The 20152-nt window shown below is 41.4% G+C and overlaps 2 protein-coding genes and 1 long non-coding RNA gene across 3 annotated transcripts; 2 read left to right on the forward strand and 1 right to left on the reverse strand.

Moving 5' to 3' along the window:
* Positions 1-653: 653 nt before the first annotated feature.
* On the reverse strand, positions 654-15706 carry LOC126525594 (protein Njmu-R1-like). The gene is made up of 11 exons (XM_050173523.3): positions 15386-15706; positions 15176-15280; positions 12463-12585; positions 11174-11308; positions 9645-9702; positions 8335-8454; positions 7494-7558; positions 5163-5296; positions 3774-3874; positions 1477-1547; positions 654-864 (listed from the first exon to the last, which is right to left on the reverse strand). Exons 1-11 carry the CDS (start codon positions 15514-15516, stop codon positions 690-692), a joined length of 1218 nt encoding a protein of 405 aa, XP_050029480.1. The 5' UTR covers positions 15517-15706; the 3' UTR covers positions 654-689.
* Positions 12674-14176, forward strand: LOC129383330 (uncharacterized). Its single transcript, XR_008611202.2, has 2 exons — positions 12674-13584; positions 14095-14176. It is a non-coding gene; the product is annotated as an uncharacterized lncRNA (long non-coding RNA).
* Positions 15707-15902: 196 nt separating the features above from the next.
* LOC126525610 (uncharacterized) lies at positions 15903-19653 on the forward strand. Its single transcript, XM_050173541.3, has 4 exons — positions 15903-16161; positions 16752-16841; positions 17807-18000; positions 19403-19653. The coding sequence occupies exons 1-3, from the start codon at positions 16083-16085 to the stop codon at positions 17905-17907; spliced, it is 270 nt and encodes an 89-aa protein (XP_050029498.1). The 5' UTR covers positions 15903-16082; the 3' UTR covers positions 17908-18000; positions 19403-19653.
* Positions 19654-20152: the final 499 nt, after the last annotated feature.

Below are 20152 nucleotides of genomic sequence, written 5' to 3' on the forward strand. Positions count from 1 at the left end.
TTACTGTGCTATCAACTCTGGCCCATGGCATCCTGAACTAGGGATGCCGCCCACGTCGAGCGACTTCACCATCAGCTCATTTTTACAAAGTTTATTCTTCCTCCTCCTGCGCAACAAGCGGTGTAAATTGAACTATGGGTCACTAAATGTTTTGCAGACAGTGCATCTTTAAGGGTCACATTTATAGTGGATGGTCATACTACTGTTTACATGCGCACTACGCACATTTCCACAAAAATGAGTGTATCATCAAGGACAGTCAGAATGACACGCAGGCAAACAAATAAAAAAGAAATGCAATTAGTCTAGCGAAAAACAGGATGCTTGGTCACCAAAGGTCTAACCAGCATGTACAGTTGGCCACAGAAGTTTACAGGACATTGGATTTGCAAAAAAGCTGGATTCCCACGATGCCTGAGCCACATTAGCCTCAACTTCGTAGTTTCAGTAGCTTTAGAGACCAACTTAGTGATCCATTAAATTAGAAGTGCCATGCCGCCACAAAACAAATACGCAATTGCCATGGAACCTGTGTTCTGTAAATGGAACCTGTGTCCTGTAAACTTCTGTTATTTCATCTTGCATTGTCAAACGAGATTTGCACTTCCTATCATCTTATTTTGCAAATTCCACAGCATGGAAGAGGCAGGAGCTTTTCATTTGTGAACATTTATTTTTTAATGGGGTCATCAGGCAGAATTCCTGACTGGCAATTGGCTTCCAGCAAGGGCATTAGCTGCAAGCCGTTCCTGGAGAAGGTCGACGACCTCTCGACCTTCGGATGTGGCCACCACTGAACCTTCATTGATGGCTCGCTGAAGCAAGGTTTCCCAGTAGCCACACTTTTTCAGGAACTGGTACGCACTGCAAAATTGAGCTTTGTGTTTTAACACAATGTCAAAAAGTAAAAAATTTGAATTTTCACACACTGGACAGGGCCACATTCTTGATGCATTGCTTTGCCTTCAGTATTAAATCACGTAAAAACCAGTTTGGTACCTCTCCAAAGCAATGGGCATTCCCTGATACCACAGTAGAGAGAGCTACTGCACATACGTTTTAGCAGTATGTTTGAGGACAATACTGGGATGAAAACTCAAACAGCAATGCGAGCAGTGACACCTGGCAACGTTATTTTCTAACCAGGATGAGCTGAAATATTCGCTTGTGTGAAACCTGTTGGCTAGGAAAGGTGTGACACTAGAAATCAGCATTGCTGCAAAAGTTTTAATGTGGTCAGATAGGACTACACAATAGAAGCTTATAATGGTGCCGAAAGATTGGTGCTACCAGTGTTGCTATTTATGGCTATGTCACCACATCTAGCTAAAACAGTAATGCTAAAATATGTACGTACTGATTAAAACACTCTAATATGCCTGATGCCTATGCTTTCAACCCGAAAGAAGCTATACAATACAAAAACACAGCCAGAATTTCGTGTAACAATGAATCAAGTATAGAACAGCCACTTACTTAAACAATGCATAGTGGTCATTTTCTGCCTCCTTTACAAGCCGCTTCACAAGATTCAGGTTCTGGATGGTCTGCAATAAAGAAGTGAAATATGTAGCTGCAGTGAAACTGCTTACACACTTATCACCATTCATACTGGTAAGTGAACTGAATTTTAGTCAAGTAATTAATTACTTATATAGTTACTGCATTGAGAAACTAACAATATTCACCACTAGTGTTAAACGAACTCCGAAAAGAGCACTCATGCTTCTTAAAAAGAGACTTCTGGATGCCTCAGTTTAGAAAATGTCGACACATGTTCATTTCAGACCGTTCATGTCAAAATAAAGGTTGATTTGATATGTCCAACTGGACCTCTTTTATGATACTTATAAGCTTTCAGAAACATGGGCGGCAATTTTGTAGCGAGACCTTCCGCTAAATTCTAAGCGACTCTTATCATCCACTGTACATGGTTGTCTGATCCCATTGATAACGCAGGAGGAGCATTGCTCTGACCACTGACAAAGCACAAAAAGGAACAGCGTCGGAAAAGGCAGTGCCACAAAATCATGGCCAGAGTCCATTATACTCAATAATGCAGGCTGGCAGCTCAATGAGCAGATCCAGCACTACTGTCACACCTTGTATCCATGATTATTATATAGAGGTTCTATTGTACTTCAAAACTTTTCCATAACTGCCTCAGCCGAACACAAAGGGTCATTATTTGATAAGCACAGCCAGTGGAGCAAAGCTCCTAAACATGTCCTAGTCTGCTGTCATGACTTAGTGACAATTCAGTTTTTCAGGCTCCTAAACTGGGACAGGACACTAATGCAAGAGAAGGTTGGACTTTGATATTGCATGTAGTAATAGTTGTCTGACAACAATATGTCAGCATGTCACTCTGTCTCATCTGGAGACCTAAGCTTCCAATGAAGATCCCTGAAACATTGAATCCATTCACTTGCATAACTTTCAAGCATAATTTCTTCTATATACCAAAATGTGAAACCACTTTACAAGCTACCATGAGGTATAAGAAGGTTCACTTTCCTAGTTAAGAGGCATACAGTGACAATGCATTTTCTTGCACTAAATATTTTTACCTCTAACAGGCTCAGATTTCACCCAGCAGGAGTAGATGACATAAAGCTAATTTTGATGCTCTCGTCATACATTCATACATTGCAATCTCAATATAACAAAGCCACATTGGACATGAAAATGCCTTTGTTATATCTGATATTCACTGTAACCATGCAACCTGTATTTGTAAAAAGAAAGAAATTGTGATCAGGTCTATGCAAAAGAAACACAAATGCAAGGCCAGCAAAGGGTCTCCAGTAGATTTTGATGGTGGCTAGCAGTGCTGAAACCAAAATTACATACACGCGTTCTGCATGGGCGCTACATAATATCCAATCGCACGTGCTGACCACACAGGATCGGCATGTTGGCCAAAATGCGCACATGCATCTTGAATGTGCAAATTCAAGTTGCCCTCTGCCGAGTAAGTTGTCTGCCTATTTTTCAGATACGGAGGAGGACACACATGGTCCCGAACTCTGCCACTATGGCCATCAGTCTAGACTCATGCATGTGATCACATGCTCGATCGCCAATGAGGTACAAATGTATGAAGAGAGAGCTTCCTGTAATGGCTCGTCCTCAGGTACTCTGTTGGCAACTTTTTGTCAGCTGTAATGCCTAGACCACTAGGCCTAACAACTTCCACTTTATTGAGAGTGGGCAACCAAAGTTGCAGTTTGGTGACAAGTCAAATTTTGCTCGCGGCCACCATTACTGCAGCATCACGCTTGCGGGCCATGTCCAGAAAACTGTGCAACATACCGTGTGGCATCTGAAATTTAGGTTTGCAGAATACATTGCTTCTAGGGGTAGGTGACGTACAGTGCCCTGAAGAAGTCTGAATAATCGCGCAGGTCAGAAAAATCAGATGTCTAAAAAATAAGCTGGCAAGTGCATTTGACATTTCTGCTACGAGAGCACATATGATGAGTCATGTGCAAAGAAATGCCGTTTTGATATGAGCGTCACACAATGCCGAATCCTGCATTTTCAGTTTTGTTACAACACAAAACTGCTTCCCTGAAATGAAGCATGACTAACCAAATTTCAAACTTACTTCGTTATATGCGATAATTTGTTTTATCTGGGTTTAGTATACTGATACATAGAGTAAAATATAGATGTTATTCAGGCCAGAATGAAAAAAAAATGAGGTCATAAATGGTGAACAAAAGCCAATATGTAAAGGGGTTTTCAGGAGTTTGTTTATGCATACTCACACGAATCTTAAATCCCTCTACAATACGACGAAGCACCAGTGGTCCGTCATCCTTGGACTTCACCAGCCGAGCGGCCCAACGCTGGCAGAATGGTGAGGCGTCTGCAAAGAAACAGCGAAAAATGTTAGTATGTAGTCTTGAAAGAGCTCCTGAGAAGTCATAAATCTAGGTGTGCAGCTGAGCTGATTGGCTATAATGGCAATATCTTTTTGAAACCAACAAGTATCATAAATGGACATAAATAGGAAGCCACAGCCCCACAAATTCTAAGGTAATCTGAATCAGATGCCAACACAGACTGTTGAACACTTTAGGTCCCTAAAAGAACACGAAGGGAAACAAGAACACAAAATTAAAAAAGAAATCTTTGCTTGTCTCTTTTAGCACTGTTCTACCGAAATGAGGTTGCACCGACTCCCCAAAGATTGTGTTTTGCTAATCTTTGAAGCAGGGCAGTTAGCACATCTAACCACCATTTCATAAATTGGGTGCGATTAGCTTTGGTTCCTGTTGGACTAAATTATTCCTGCCTTCACGGACACTCACTATTGGGAACCTAGACAGAAACAAGTTGACATCACTGATGGCTCCACCAAGACGTTTCTTTGCCTATTGGTTACTTAATCATCTTCAATGGTTTCTGCATGAATTTATCTCTCTGCCATGCAATAGTCTGCTCCTCTTGCCTTCAACAAACACTACATTTTTCCGTTATTACTCCCGATTCTGGGAAGCCACATCAGCAGCTCTGCTCCGACACCTGTGGTAAATGCGCGTTTTGCTGACACAGCAGTCACGGAGCCTCTTATGACAAAAGCGGATCAGAAAATGCTGAAAAATAAGAGTGATCACATAGACTGGCACGAATGCACAAAAGCGACGTTGCTCTTCGTTTGGTTAATTGATTGATTTAGTGGCTGATTCATGGGACTTAACCAAAGCAGCACCATGGCTATGAGTCACTGCAGTGGAGGGTTCAAGGTTAATTCAGAGCACCTGGCATTCTTTAACATGCTTCTAAATCTAAGCACGTGAGCATTTTTTGCAGTCTGCCCCCATCGAAATGCAGCTGCCGCAGCAGGGGCAACCCATCACCTTGCGCTCAGCACAAGCTCCCCCATCTAAGGAAACATAACAGCCCTACAGTTTCCAAGCACAGTTCAGAGACAGGTTCACAGTCCAGCAGGCAGGTTACGCATGTGAACCAGTTCAAATTGTTTCAGGTCCTGTAAAATGATCAGACTCTTTTCATGTAGCATGTTTGCTTAGTCTATCTTGACATTTCAGTCTCTCTCTTTTTTTTTTTTAACAATACTCAATTTTGTCGTAAAAGACAACCATCTGAACATGAAAAAGCAGCCGAGTGGTAGCAATGTCTTGAATGCCAACCTGCATTTCGAGCAATGAGGCGGTCATCCTCAGAGACGATCTCAATGGCAGCTGGCGACTGACAGCCACTTTCGGTTTCCTCGTGGCCTTGTTTCTGGCTTTCGAGCCCATGAAGGTTGCAGGCTTCCATAAACCTATCAACAAAAGACACCAGTGACAGACATTAGGAAAAGTGAACCGAATTTCTTTTGTTAAAGAGGTACAGGCAAAATAATATTGTATCTTGGGTTTCTTTTCCTTTTCTTTTTTTTCTTGCTTTTTAAGCAGCTTTGGACTCCACAAGGACAATGTTGTTAGATTTCCTCAGAAACGCAACTAATTATAAATTATATCGTCTTTAATGTAATCAGTCCAAAATGCATGCTTGGAGCAGCTTGGCTTCCTGGTGTAGGGTGTGTTGATGAGCATGCTTTTTACATAGCAAAAGTAATAAGTAGTGGTCACATGGTATCACAAGTCACTGATGCAAAGTTCAGTCAGCCTCATGGGTCAGGTGCAGTCGTCACAAGCTGTGCGATGGCTGCGTCATTGGCGTTCCAGTTATTTATGTGCTTCAATGCACAAAAAGGCATTCTGTCAAAAAGTAAGTTGAAAAAATGTGCATTTTTACCATAAGTTGGACAGTGCTTCCTTCAAAACTTATGCTAGTTTAAACTTTCATTGCAAGTGAATGTGCCTTGAAGACTCACTGGCTTCAATTTGAAGATTGCAACATGCACTCTAAAGTATGTATGGTAAGTTAAATTTTGGTAATTTGTCACTTACGTATTTGATTTCTTATGCAAGTGATTTCTGCCTCTGAGTATTCTAGCTCAAAGAGTACATTAGTCTTGTACACCACAGGCAAATCTTTAAGATTTGTATGAACATTAAAAAAAAATTCTATTTCTACAGTTAGCTATCACTAATTCAACTCGGATGGGACTGATGAAACTGGTCTAATTATCCGGCAGGTCGACTTAAACAAGAGGCAGAAAAAAATGCCGAAACACATAGTAGCTGATTCGTTTGACAGTACTTGCCCAATAACAACACACCTCCATATTTGAATGTGCACCCACTTTGTATGCGTTCAAAGCAGAAAAATAATGTAGAAATGACGTTAGAGCTCTTACACAAAGGAGAAAACGAGAATGCGCTTGATTTTTCCATAAGAAAAACGCAGCATATCTCAGATTCTGGCAATAAAGAAAGATGAAACATACGAACTTTACCTTCACAGAATACAGATTCATTTAAACCTTATGCGACTTGCCATACCTTCAGAGAAAACTTTATTACTGGCTATGAATGACACGTCCTCCCTACAGTCTGTTGTGTGTTTGATATTCTACATTTCTCAAACGAATGTGCAACTATCACAAACGGGATGGTGGCTTTCACCTAAACTAAGCACTTTGCTAGTTTGCCATGCAACTCTTCAGAATGCCACAGACACAAGACGAGACTTATTGCCACTAGCTTAGCATACTAAACCTATTATCTTAGAATCTTAACTTATCTCAGCCTTCACAATCAAAGACTGAAAGCAGTGTATCATGGAGCACTGCACGCGATTCGGCATCTTTTGATCGCAATGGTGATAACACTGGCTCTGACTGTAGGCTGCTATGAACATAGATCAGTGGTTACGAATGTGGCAAATGGAGTTTTTGTTTCATATCCACTTGCACCGTGCAGGTAGTTTTCAGACCACATTTATTAGAAGAAAAAAGCACACATTATGATCAGGTAAATACTGTAATTGATCATTGTGTGCTACCTTATTCGCTTGAATACCTTCCTGTGGCAGGCTGAAAATTGTCGTTTCCAACAGGGGATGGCATATGTTCGACATGTTCGCTGTCCCCTAAGCTCTGCCAAGACAGATGCTGCCAGTATGCAATTCCAGTTACCATGGCAGTCAGGTATGTGCATGCTAACCAGTCAAATTCGAATTATCTGGCGAAATCCAATTACAGGACCGAAACAACTAACGTTTAGGCTGAAAAAGCTGTATGGGTACTAGGCATGACCTTCAGTAAGGATCAAATTAACTGAAAAATTAAATTAAACCGAGTCGAACTACTAACAAAGCCTAGCCTACATATGAAAGTACACTTTTTACGGGGGCTTGAATTTTTTTTCTTGTATTAGGCCTTTAAGATTGCATTACTGCTTTGTGCAACATCTTATATTATGAAATGGATGTCCTGCGTATCCTAATCCTTTAGAACAAGTCCTACATCTACAAATCCTATATTTTCAGAGGAATGGACCACGTGCAACACAAAAGACAGCTAGGCTGAACATGTGATGTCCAGGATGTGGGTAAAAGCAGGAATGTCTCACTTTTCAACGTCGCTTTTATCCCGCGAGTTTCCCGTCACGACGTTGACTGGAGCCTCACTCAAGGCCTGAAGAGAGAAGTGTTAACTGCAGCGTCACACCTTCGTTGGCATCTTACAATGACAAGCATCAGCTTCCAACAGTGTTGCAAAATTTTAGAAGTAGCAGTCCAGTGAAAAATTACAGGGGAGACTGTTATTGTGCAGGCAATCACAAAAGCTTTTGGGAGAAAAATAACAGATTTGCAGATGGCACCCAAGCTAGCAAACGGACAGCTTTAAGAGATCATTCCAGGCCGCATTACAAGTTAGCTTGGCAGGGAAATAATATATAGGGTGTCCCAGTTAACACGGACCACGTTCTCAAATAAAACAAAGCCTTTTCTGCAGATGAGACAAACTACATGTATATGTTGTTCGCAACGTCCTGGATAAGCCTAGCATATTTCTTTTGTTTTCATTGATAGAGTAGTTAATACTGACAAATTAGCAATATCTTTTTTAATTTTATCCTAATGGCAATGATGTCAATGCTACATTTGTACAGAACATTTGAAAACATCACTTCCAGTTGTATTGCAGTCTTATTTTTTGCATAGCTCTTTTTTCCTGTGCTTAAAGAAAGCTATTGTGGTGTGGAAGAAGTGGACCACACTGCCTCTCTAACGGTTTCCAAGGTTTTCTTTTCAAAAAAATATTTTTTTTTTTCTTAATTCAACTTTACAACCCGCAATTTCGACAGTGTTTGGTCTTTTACCATCACGACAATGTGATAATATGATAGCAGAATCCTTGGGAAACACGTTGAAGCAGACTTTTATGGCCGTAAGTAATAATGATCATACCGCTTGCAGAAGCACTGCGATGTTCTCAGAAAAGGCCTCCACACAGCGGTTTGTATAGAGGACACAGATGTAGTGCCACTCCTCCAGTGAGCTGGTCAACGTTGACTTGAAGTCGACTTCCTGCAGAACAACAATGCCAACCTGAGGGTCATTAAATTTAAAGTTGTAGTCACGTAATAAACATCTTCACTTTACAAGAGATTTACACCCTATGAGGTGTATCTTGTTCCCAAACAATAATCATGTCTTGCTTGTGTTTCCTTTATTGAAAACTCCGTATGCGCTTGCTACTTACATGCCAAGAATGTTGTGTTACACTAATAATACGCAGACTGTTCATGACCGGGACTGTTCATATCGGCCAACTGCATTAAAGAGAGAAAAGGCACTCAAGAAAGACAACAATTATTGTTTAGGGATAAAATAAGCCACAGAGGGGGCAAGCTTTTGGTAGATGGTTGAATGCTATGTAGAAATTTTCTAGCTACAGTGAACTGCATTCAAACTTCAAACTTTAAAAAGATCTCTAAAGCAAACACTTTAAAAGAAAGCTTCTGTGCTCACCATTACATTATTACTCAAATTTTGCAACAAGAATGAACTCTGTGGTCCAATTTGTTCAATTAAATATTTGTAATAGGTGTCTTCTTGGCTTGTCCAGACTTCTATGTGCTAAGAAGCAGAAGGACTGAAGAGCGCTATTCTCGGTCAATCGCTTTTGGGGATGCAATCACTTTCACCAGTTGACATCTCCAGGAAGCAGTGTTCCTCGCGCAGTGGCAAGCGTGTTCCATTTGCCCAGTGCCAGGAACACTACCGCCTGTATTAGTTGATATGCACAGCACCAAAATGCATGAAAGTGATTGTATCACTGAAAGTCGTTGACCGAGAATACAACCACATCCCAGCAGCAGCTCACTTCTCCGATGGGCACGGTGTACTTAAATGGATGTTTTTCCTTTTTTTATGCATGACCCAGGTAAACAATGATTACAAGTGGAAGAAAATTTGAGATCTGACCACCATCACAAGGTAGCATTGTTATCGATGACACAATTAATTGTAATCAAATATTATGACCTATTTTTGGCCTGTTTTTTATCAGTTTGTCTAATTCACCCACTAGTCAAGATCCATATAAAGACGCACTGTAAATGTTCAGTTTGCTTAAGGAAATTTTTTGACAGGCCACGCCACTTCCTGGAACTTGTCTTGATGTGTTATCTACTTGTGCTCACTTTACCCAGTCACCTTTCAGTGCATAGTTATTGGCAATAAAAGACTTTTCTGCATGCCGTTGTAACACGCACCGAATTAGTTAGTAGCGGAAGCAGTGACTTTCCAAAGCGTTCCAGGTCCGTGCAATACCTAGTTTAACATTGTTAAGGAAACATTTTAAATAAAAAGCTCATTAATCAGTTAGAAGTTCTCACATCAATGCATGAATTTCACTAAGGAGGTCAGGGGTTCACGTAAAATTTTTAATTACTCACATGTTATATGGTAATGGCCGAGCTAACCAAGCATTTTATGTTCTACTACATGAGCGACGGAAGAGTTAACGTGATAGCACAAAAGCTTTTTGATTGATATACCACAAAACCTCCATATAACAAACACAAATATAACAAAATGTCAGGAACACCAAAGTAAATCTAAACTGTGTCTTGTTGATATCAGCACTTAACATAAGCTTATAATGAATATTGGACAAGAAAAAGGTATTCTCATGTAGGATGGCACTTCTTTATAACGAGGTTGGACCACAGTTGACATTGAGAGCTAACATGACGGCACAATATATTTTAATATTTACACATTCGACACATAGCACTGTTCACACTAAAGTTTGATCACATCTATGCTAATTTTAGCCATTATCGCCAACAAGACGCCACTTTACGCAGAGTGATGTTTTGCAACAAAATATAATTTTATTGTGCTTTAGACTTGGCCAACACCGCCATCAAACATCTTAATTTAGCCACAACTGCAAAAGGTTTGAATCTCACAACTTCACAGTTTTGTTAACACGACTTGCAACTGAATAATGCCAACAATGTGACTTCCAAGTTTCTAATTTGTGAGTAAATGTTAGCACCCCACAAAGCTCAGTTTGCCAGCTGCATCAGTTGAACAACAAACCAATAGGGCACTTCAAGTGTGAGGCTTTAGCATGCTCGGTACCATGTGACACCATGTTGAGAGACACCTTGCTTAAAGGCCAACTGGAATGAAATGTCACTTTGTCTAAATATTGGTTATAAATGACACTATATACTATTGAAACAAACTTGGCAAAGTTGCAGTGTTGGTAAATGTCTAATTTTTTTTATTAACAGCACTTGAATAGCATGCAGGTGATGCATGGGTGCATTTGGCGATTAGCGAATGTGACAGAAATCCCAGTACACTGCCTCCAAGACTTTCAGTGTGCGGTAGGTGCTACCTAGTCTCTAGGGTCATGGTGCAAAGTCACACTGGTTCTCATCAATCAACGTCGTGTTATGTCTGGGATGTGGTAATAGTAGCACTTCTTTTCAGTTACTTATTCATCACGGATCATGTATTTGTCAAAACTGCAAGAAACGCCACATATACACATGTTCAAAAACTACAGAAAGTTCACGAGTTAACTTGTCATCGGCAGTTAAGGTGTTAATGACTGCATAGACTGAAAAGTGTCAGTTTGCATGCTGCAATAGGAAGTTTTTACCAAACACAAAGCACCTTTACTTTAAGCAATAGCACACCAGAGGTCTGCGCTGGAGTTATTTTAATTGACTGCTGACTGCATATCTGTACAGTACGCTCAATATTAATTCTGTGCAAAGGATACAAGTCCAAGGTGCCATCATCGGGAGCAATAAAACACAACACGTACGCTTGTTGCTCTTTTTTCTCTACGTCTGAAGCCTCCTTTGTGAAAGCTTGATGGAAACACATCGCTGTGCCAGTCGTCTTCTCACCGAAGCTGCTCAGTGAAAACATTGCGAATGGGGCAACAGCAAGACATTAGTGGCAATGCTACTCATTCGTCAAATTGCGATAAATGTGGCATAATTCACATTAACACTTTTCAGCGAACATTATAAACAAGCCAACAGCAAGACACATACTTATTTATTTCAAAAGAAATTATGCAGATCCAATGCACATCTTAGAATACATGTGAAGCAAGGCTTTTGTGAGGCAGTTAATCAGATGCTATTATTTGCCCCTTTCATTTCTGCATCTTTTGATGTAACAGAAACTAGCACACGTGCTCTCACGCATGCTCGCTACGCATTCTGACACATGTGGTGATCATTTCAAAGAGCTTGTTGGCATTGGCACATTAGTATAAATACACTAAACAATGAAGAGAGAAGAAGATATTGTAACAGATACGAAAGGCACGGACAAGAGGAAAGAAGAGAAGACGAGGAGGACGAAGAGTTGGAGAGGCCGAGCTGTGCTACTATCAAGCTACGATCATCATCCATTGCCTGTAAATAAAACCATTTCTTCGCAACGCTTTGCAACAGTTGTGGTGGAGGTGCTGGGTAACGATCCCAGTACCTCTCGCAACGCTTCGTAACGCTTCTTCGCAACGCTTCGTAACAATATTGTGACTTAATAGTTAGTGTACTGAGCTGCTGTGCTATGGGACCACGGTTCAATCCTACCATCCAGCCAGTTGATTATTTTTTTTTTTAATTATTATTTTTTTAATGTATGAGCTATTCGGCAGAACAGCAGCAGCACCCAGAAGCCACGGTGAGGAAAGTCCGGGAGTGTTCACAAAGAAAGTTAATACTGCAGGCCAGAAATTGGCCTCAGCAGGAGCGGTTACATCACATAAGATTACAAGTGATTAAAACTGACAAACTAATAGTACCAAATGCCATGTCAGGTCTGCCACATAAACAACGCAGAGTGAGTTGACACCCCCTTGTTTCTTTTTTTCTTCACATTTCTTACATAGGAAACTGAGGTTGGCGAAGGAAAAAGCAGTCCAAACGACTGCTTAAAAAAAAGGACAAAATATCTAGTGTGATTATACTCCTTCCTGGAAACGCATAGAAAGTTGACATATTGGCAACTTATCTTTTACTTAACCACGAAGCGGCTAGAAGCAAAACGTACGTCATTTCCATCGAGTCCACATTGCCTCTCGTGTCCTGTAAGTCTCGTGCCACTTTCTTGATGAGGAAGCAGCGAAGATCCGTCTCAGCAATGGCACCAAGGTCAGTGGCAAGCAAAGACAGGCTGTAAAAAAATTTTTTTTAATGTCACACGTTTGCAATTGTTGCTTAATTTTCACGAACGTTGCCTGTCAGAACTGTTGTCATATTGAGATTGTGCCGTGCCCAGTCAAAAAAAACAATTGAAACCATTTGGAAATATCAATGGGTCCAACTGGAAACGGCAATTTCCAATTGGGCCAAGTGTTATCACCAACAGGACCATTTGGGCCAGTTAGAACGGCCAATTGGTTCATATGGAAACCCTCACTTCCAATTGGGCCAGATGGAGTCTCCAGCAGGACCATTTGGGTAAATCTGAACTGCCACATGGTCCAAATGGAGTTTTCAAAACCATTTGAGCAAAATTTAAGTGAGAAAATGTTACTGTCTTTTGTGTACAAAATTTGCAGATTTCTCTTTCCCTTTTGAAATTTCTCTTTTGAGATTTGGACGTGAGATTCGAGATTGGATTCGTGAGATTGGAAGACACTATTTGGCATTTGGAGGGCAAGTAAATGTGGAACGACCGCAAAAAAAAAAAAGTGGTCGGTCTATTGATCATGTTAAACAGTAAAAAAAAAAAAAAAAACTTGCACTGTTTTATGTGTTTCTTAAACACACGACTCAAACAACTTTTAGGCATAAAACAATTTGTAATTTAGCAATATTGTTTAAATTTTTTATTTCACATCTATGAAATAATTCTTCCTTGGAATTAAATTTTGTCTCAGCGTCATTTTTCCTTGGCGACCGAACGAGACAGCATAATCGACATCAACATTAGCAACATGTGCTCGTGTGTGCTGATCGCCTTGCGTGCTTCGAGCGACCGTCTAACAGCACTATGATCACCCACGCGTACGTGCGGTACGAAATCGACAAACATTTAGCAGTTGTGCCCGTGACAGACATAAAGAACTTCAAGCTGACGACGACTTTTCGGCGGCTTTTTATATGGTCAAGTGGACGGACGCGGCCGGCACGTGTGCCCACTACCGTGCCAGAATTTTGCAGATCGGAGGTAAGTTTCCGCGTTTCCAAAGCTCTTGTAATTATATTGCACTACTGCACTACACGAGTGCACGGGTCACTCACACTCGTCTGAGTTAAATGATTGCACGCATATATGTATACGCTTTTGTGTAATGTAGCAAATATGCATGATGCACTGAACTAATTTGGACAAAAAGGTTTCAAGTGTGTTGCATGAGTGTTTTTTTAAAAGCAAGGTTTCCCCGAGAGCGTCGTGACAGCACTGGTGAAACGTACGTGGGGGAGAACATTGCTGACATTGACAGAACAGCGAAAAGCTATACTGATTATAGAACAATTTTCTTCCATTTGCTGCTTGAACCTTAGCTACATAAACAGCAAATTGTGACTCTCTTAAACCTGGTTGGATTGCTGAATATTAAAGTTGAGGTGTCTTTTTATCCAATTTCAGCTTGCCTGTCTTGCCAGCTTTTGAGGGCAACAGGTTTTTCAGGAGTCCATACACAATGCTGTCTTTCTTTTTTATCCATTTCTGCAGGTTGTGGCGCGACTAGACCGGAAAGGTGCCATGAACAGTATCCAGCATTGCATTTTCCTTCGTAATAAAGCTTTAAATCCTACTTTTCACTTGTTGCCTCATTGTCACATGTAGTTATTATCTTAAGGAAGTAGTGGCTCCTTGTTGTGTGATATGATGTGAAGCAAGAAAAGCATTGGAAAGAGCATTAATGAAGAGATTCGCTTTTTGTGCTGTTCATATTGTTTTGCATCATATTAGATCACAATATGTATTAACCAACTTGCCGAGCAACATGTAACGTTGTGGTTCCTTATTGCTGTGCTAGTTTGCCAGATTCACACAGCGCAGGCTGTGCACAGTCAAAACCATTTGACCCGTCGAGCGGCTCCATTTGGACCATTTGGTTCCATGCCAATTAGCCCAATTGGTTCTATGCCAACTGCACCATGTGACCCAATTGGCAACAACCAATTGGTTCTATGCCGACTGCACCATTTGAACCAAATGGTATGCAACCAATTGGCCCAATTGTTCCAAGTGGCCCAATTGTGTACTAATACACAAATGGAACCAATTGGAAACAAGTGGAAATTTTCCAATTGGGTCCAATTGTTTTTTTTAACTGGGTGATTAATTGAAGCCGAGCAAGAACAACAAAGTGCTTCATTAAACATTTGCAAAACGATACATGTTCACTTCCTTCAGCTCAGCGTGTTAATAGGATTTCAGGGTTTGCTTTATGGAGATAACAGCGGTTGCTTTTTCCTCCAACGTGAGCATCAGTACTCCTTATCACTTCGAGCGCAAGAAAAATGTTCTTAGATTAATTTTACAGGTAATGTACTGGGCCCATCCATGTGCCACTGTCTCGGACTTGACACTGCCACTCAGACAAGCCTTTATCCAGCGTGAGAGTCACAAAAGAAGAGAGAACAGTGCCTAGAAGCATGAGCGCAGCATGGAAGACCCGCAACAGGGGCCTGGCAAAAACTCGCGGGTTCGGCGGAAATTCTGAGACCCCAGCGATCGGTAGTTACTAAAACGTGAACACATCCGTCTATAGTGTTATCGCACTACTACAGGGAGGAAATGAACTTACCTTTCCTTTGTTTGAGACTTTGGTGGTTTCGTCGCCGCAGGCTTCTGCGAAGCTTCATCCGCCGAAGTTTCGGTTTCGGACTGCTGTTGCTGCTGTGTTTTGGGACTGTTTATAAGGGAGATAAAACATTACAAGCCAGGACTGTAAAAAACGACAGCCTTTTGCGAAGTACCTTATACACAAGCGAAGATGATAACGCACACGGCTTACCTGTTGGTGTAAAGGTACACAGCGTAAAACGTACCCCGAAGCGCCGACGCCGATGACTGATTTGACTGCGTGCTGGCCGACGAATCATACCCCGTGCTGTCCATGCTTGACGCGCGCTTAGTAGTCGGCATGCAGTACACAAGCGACTGGGTGGAGTGGGTCACCCTGACGTGCAGTTGAAATAGTTGTGACCGACTTCAGCTCGCAGCTAACAGCACTTTTAATTTACCTGCGTACAAGAACTACGGTTCAAAACTACCAAAACTACAGATACTACAGACGACCTGTGGGCGGCCATCTTGGTTTAGGTCATGGTTTAGGTAGTGATGTTCTTGTTCACTTGCCGTCAGTTTCGGACATAAAACGTATAACTTACCTTAAATAAAACAGAAGTAAGCTTTTTTTATGCCTTTAGAAGATACCTGCAATGTCCTTCTTCAGATTTTGTAGTGAATAGTGCCTAAACAACATTGGCTGCAATATTTTGATATACGAAACCAATGTTTCCAAAGGATTGTCGCGGCTTTTTGTTTTGGTTTGGGTAGATTGTACTAGCAGTATTAGACATACTACTAGTTTGAGACAGTTCGAAAAAAAGGCATTGGTTTGAGACATGTTTCTTTTTTCTTATAGTTGCTAGTTGTGGTAGTCAACTTTCGATCACAACTTAACAACCGTGTTCATTGCTGCTTAAATTATGGCCACACGTTCAGCTAATGAAGACATCCGCAAGGTCTTGTTCAAAGAGAAGCCGCAGTATGTGATCGGCACAGTAGGTGAGGCACGTTTTGCAACTGACGGACCTCTAATCTTCTCGTCAGCGGTCGTCTCGAGTGTGCATTCACTAATATCTGAACTCTTGAGCATGAAAAGCCATTAGTGGCATATCAAATCATGATGCATGGTGCCGATCTCGGCTTTCTTTTCACGGAACAACGGAGTCCAGTTGGCTAGATTACGCGCCTCTCCTTTGATCGTGAACTTAAACGAATACGGACTGCTCTTAAGAGCGAAAGCATCTGTGTGTGTGAACTTGACGGAGCACTTGTTTGAGTTTTGTGTGTGAATTACGTTGTGTAACGCGTGTTTTGTGAATTTTGCACTTGTTTTGGAAATTAGAGCATTCGTTAACAAGGCCTCCCCAACGTTTCGACAAGAAAACTTATCTTCGTCAGTGCGGAGGCGAAGGACACCGGAACTGACTTGTTCAAATGTGTTAATCACCTTTTCCAAGTTTCTATCTCCCTGTGATTCTCTGTCCCGTTTTGCTTTGATGAATATTGATTGTCATGAATGAATTTAGATCAAATCAATGTTTCGTTCGTGTCACATTTATTCTAACAGTCTTAATTATCTTCACACGCAGCTTCTCAGAAAACTTCCGACCTACTATCAACGAAGGCGGGCATACAGTTTGAACACGATGTCGAAGTCAGCCAGAGCTCATTGGAGAAAGGTAAAACAAATCGCCTCCGTCGCTTTCGATGAGCCATGTTTCTGATTTCAATGACAGTAAAGCGAGCAAATGCTTCCGACTTCAGAGATAGGAAACACGTGCAAATAATGGTGCTTGAGTAAAGATTGGTGATCTGAGGATCAAGGATGGGCATTTGAAAGTGATATTGCAGCATCATGGTCGCATGTGTCAACCAGCACACCTGACTGTGACCTTTCCATAATGTGGGCAGTGCTTACAAATGTGTCGTTTTGTACTAGCACATTTAGCATGCAAACCTTGTCAGCTTCATGCTCAAAATCAGTGCCTCAGAAGCCGAGCTTGCACACTGCGATAGTTCTGGCACTCTCCTGCTCAAACCGAGTACATTGACCCAATCTTTTGTGTTATGTTCATAAGTTCCAAACTCTTCTTTGGGCTAAACCACCGATTTGTTAACACAATTTAAATTTCATGGTGGATCTTGTTCAATGTCATGTTTTGATGCAGTGTGTGCTTTTTATTTAGGGTAGAGCAGAAGTATAGTATTGGCAAGCCATTGAGCGGCGAGCACATGTAATGACCAACCACACGTGTAGTCTGCCTCAAAATTTATGCGACGTGGGTTCCATGACAAATATTAATTTGTACTGTGCTAAGGCACGGCTCTTCTACCTCAATGGATCACTGTTTATGTCACAGAAATGACTACAGATAGAAATAGCTAAATTTAGGCTTTGAGAAAATTCATCTTTATCGCAAATCTCGTGGCCCATAAGCTTTTGTGGCCAACTGTGCGTGCATCATGCTAGACGCAACCAGTGGCTCACGAAGTTTGAGTGTCAGCTTCTCGGCCATAGTGGCCATAAAAGGAATTAGCACCATGTGAGGAAGCTGGTTTGAATATTTATAAAAGGCCCACTTTATTACGTGCTATTTGATAACCTGTTTTCATAGGTGGTGCTTTTATGCGTGACGTCTTGCAGAACTGCACGAACAAAGGCTCCAAAAGTTGCGAGCAATAAGCGAAAAGCTCAAGGAGGATGCCTGGAAGTATGAGCCGATTGAGAAACTGCTTGGCATGTAGACATCAATTCATCATTCAACCTCATGCCACCCTGCCTGTGGCATCCCTGCTGTTTTCCATTCCTCATCCATTCATCTGCTGCTAAACAGCATGGTAAGCCCGACAGGTGCTTAATTTTTACCGCAAGCGGTTGTTGATGATCTCTTGCACGATTTCCAGGTTCTTCAATGTGTATGTAAGCAATATTGCCACCATCATGGTTAACCCAATGCCTTGTCCGTGAGAGCACACGGAATGGGTGAGAGTTGATTACAAACATGCTTTCGGTGGAATTCGTGTTGTGAAAGCACTTGTGCTTCTTTTTTTCAAAGAATTTAGCTATAGCACGTAGACCAGTTTGAGTGTAGCCAGCACATAATGCAGAAGGCCTTACTAGATTGAACCTAGTTATTTGAGACATTTATGGTGCTTAGGGAGAAAGAGAACACTTTGAAGGGACGACAGCAGGACAGAAAGGACAGTTTCTTTTTTTTTTTTAAGCAATGTTACCTTCATTTTATCGCACAGTCCACAGCGCCTTTTAACTTGGCCAAAGCAACTTTTGAGCGCTGTGCCCACACACAGTAGCATTCTTGCCGAGCAGCTGTGTGCAAACCACACCGTGGTGCTTGCACTGGCTTGGATAGTGCAGGTGTACACTACCAAGATGCGACACCTGGTGGCATCTTGGTGATGCAACACCTGGTGATGGCGGTGCTCATCACGCCAACTTTCCGAGACTCCTTCAGCGGAATGCAAAACCTTGTCGTTGGTTTTAGTGTTTCTTCTTCAGGCAAAAGTGCCATTTCTTTATGGCCAGTTCATAATTCGTAAATTGTATTGAAGCAATCGCAGCAAGAATAGTATTACCTTGCATTTGAGAGCGAAAGGAAGTGCAGTTTGCCACTACCATCAATTTTATTCTTTTCAAAGAATAATGTGCTTATGCTGCTCCCTCATGCACTTCCGTCAGCACTATTTTTGGAATTGTGGCGCCTTCTTTTTCCCACCTTGTGCCTCAATTCACCCATTCCTGCCTGGCAGGGCATGCAATGCAAAATTAAAAGCTGAGCGTGAAAGTTGAGTGTATCAAGGCCGACATGTGGATGATATGCTTCTGTACCTACGACATGTCTACTGATAGACATGGTTGTTTCAGTAAAGTTTTCCATTGGCACACAGCGCATCACGAGATATCTCCAGTGCTGTGATCTGTCATCATAGCTATTAATTTTTCCTACAGTGTATCTTTAAGTAACCATGCTAAGTTCACAGTGCAGTTTACTCACCAGTCCAGAGATAAAGTACAGCGAAAAGACGCGCAGTATTAATACAACATTTTTTTCATATTTGTGTTCTTTTCTTATTCCTATTTTATACATTTGAAAGTACAAATGTGCAGTGAAAAATTTTACCGTCTGTGTGCCTCAGCTCTGTCGCACACGTAGTGTCGTCTTTCTTGTCCGTGTCAATCCAGCGCTATGACTTCAATTGACTCAGCTCTGTCCCTTTTCAGGGTTTTCACGACATCACCAGTGGGGCACGAACGTCTATACATAATGACAAAGCAACTGGCTTCACATGTTCACCGAGCGCGATTCATCCATTTGTGACCTCCACGAACAGCATGCACCACCGTGCCTATCCGCAGGCATAGTCAGGGCTGTACCCACAGCTCAGCAAGAACTGTAAACGCAGAATTGCTGCTTGTTTTATGGCACAGACATGTCATATTGTGATTAAATAAAATTCTCATATGCGAAGAAACTGCGGGAAATTTTCATTTCTCAGAGTCAAATATTTGAATGTGATTAGCATTCATTGGATACTTCATGAACTTCCTGGTATTCATCTATGCCCACACGTAACTGTTTTTGTTTCACACCAACAATGGTATCTGCTGCCACTCTTCAGTGAACCTCTCAGATGCCAACTTAGGTCGGTGGTTATGTACTACTGCGTGTGTTCTACTCTTCAACGAACCTCTTTGATGCCAGGTTGAGCCATTGGATATATGTGCCACTGGGTACATGTTGCTCTTTATAATTATCAAAACATATAAAACATTTCAATGCTGTGGTATGCACAATTAAACACCTGTCACTAGATAGATTGCTAATTATATTAATGTCGCCAATAATTTTCAAGGGATGGATGCGCCAATTTTTCCTTAAGCACAACGTATCTGCATGCCTGTTTCCAGATTATTCACTTTAAAAAGTGTAACCCACCCTTCCCATCGACGGTATAAATTAACGATGTCTTT

This window comes from Dermacentor andersoni, chromosome 8, assembly GCF_023375885.2.
Source record: "Dermacentor andersoni chromosome 8, qqDerAnde1_hic_scaffold, whole genome shotgun sequence".
NCBI classification, from domain to species: Eukaryota; Metazoa; Arthropoda; class Arachnida; order Ixodida; family Ixodidae; genus Dermacentor; species Dermacentor andersoni.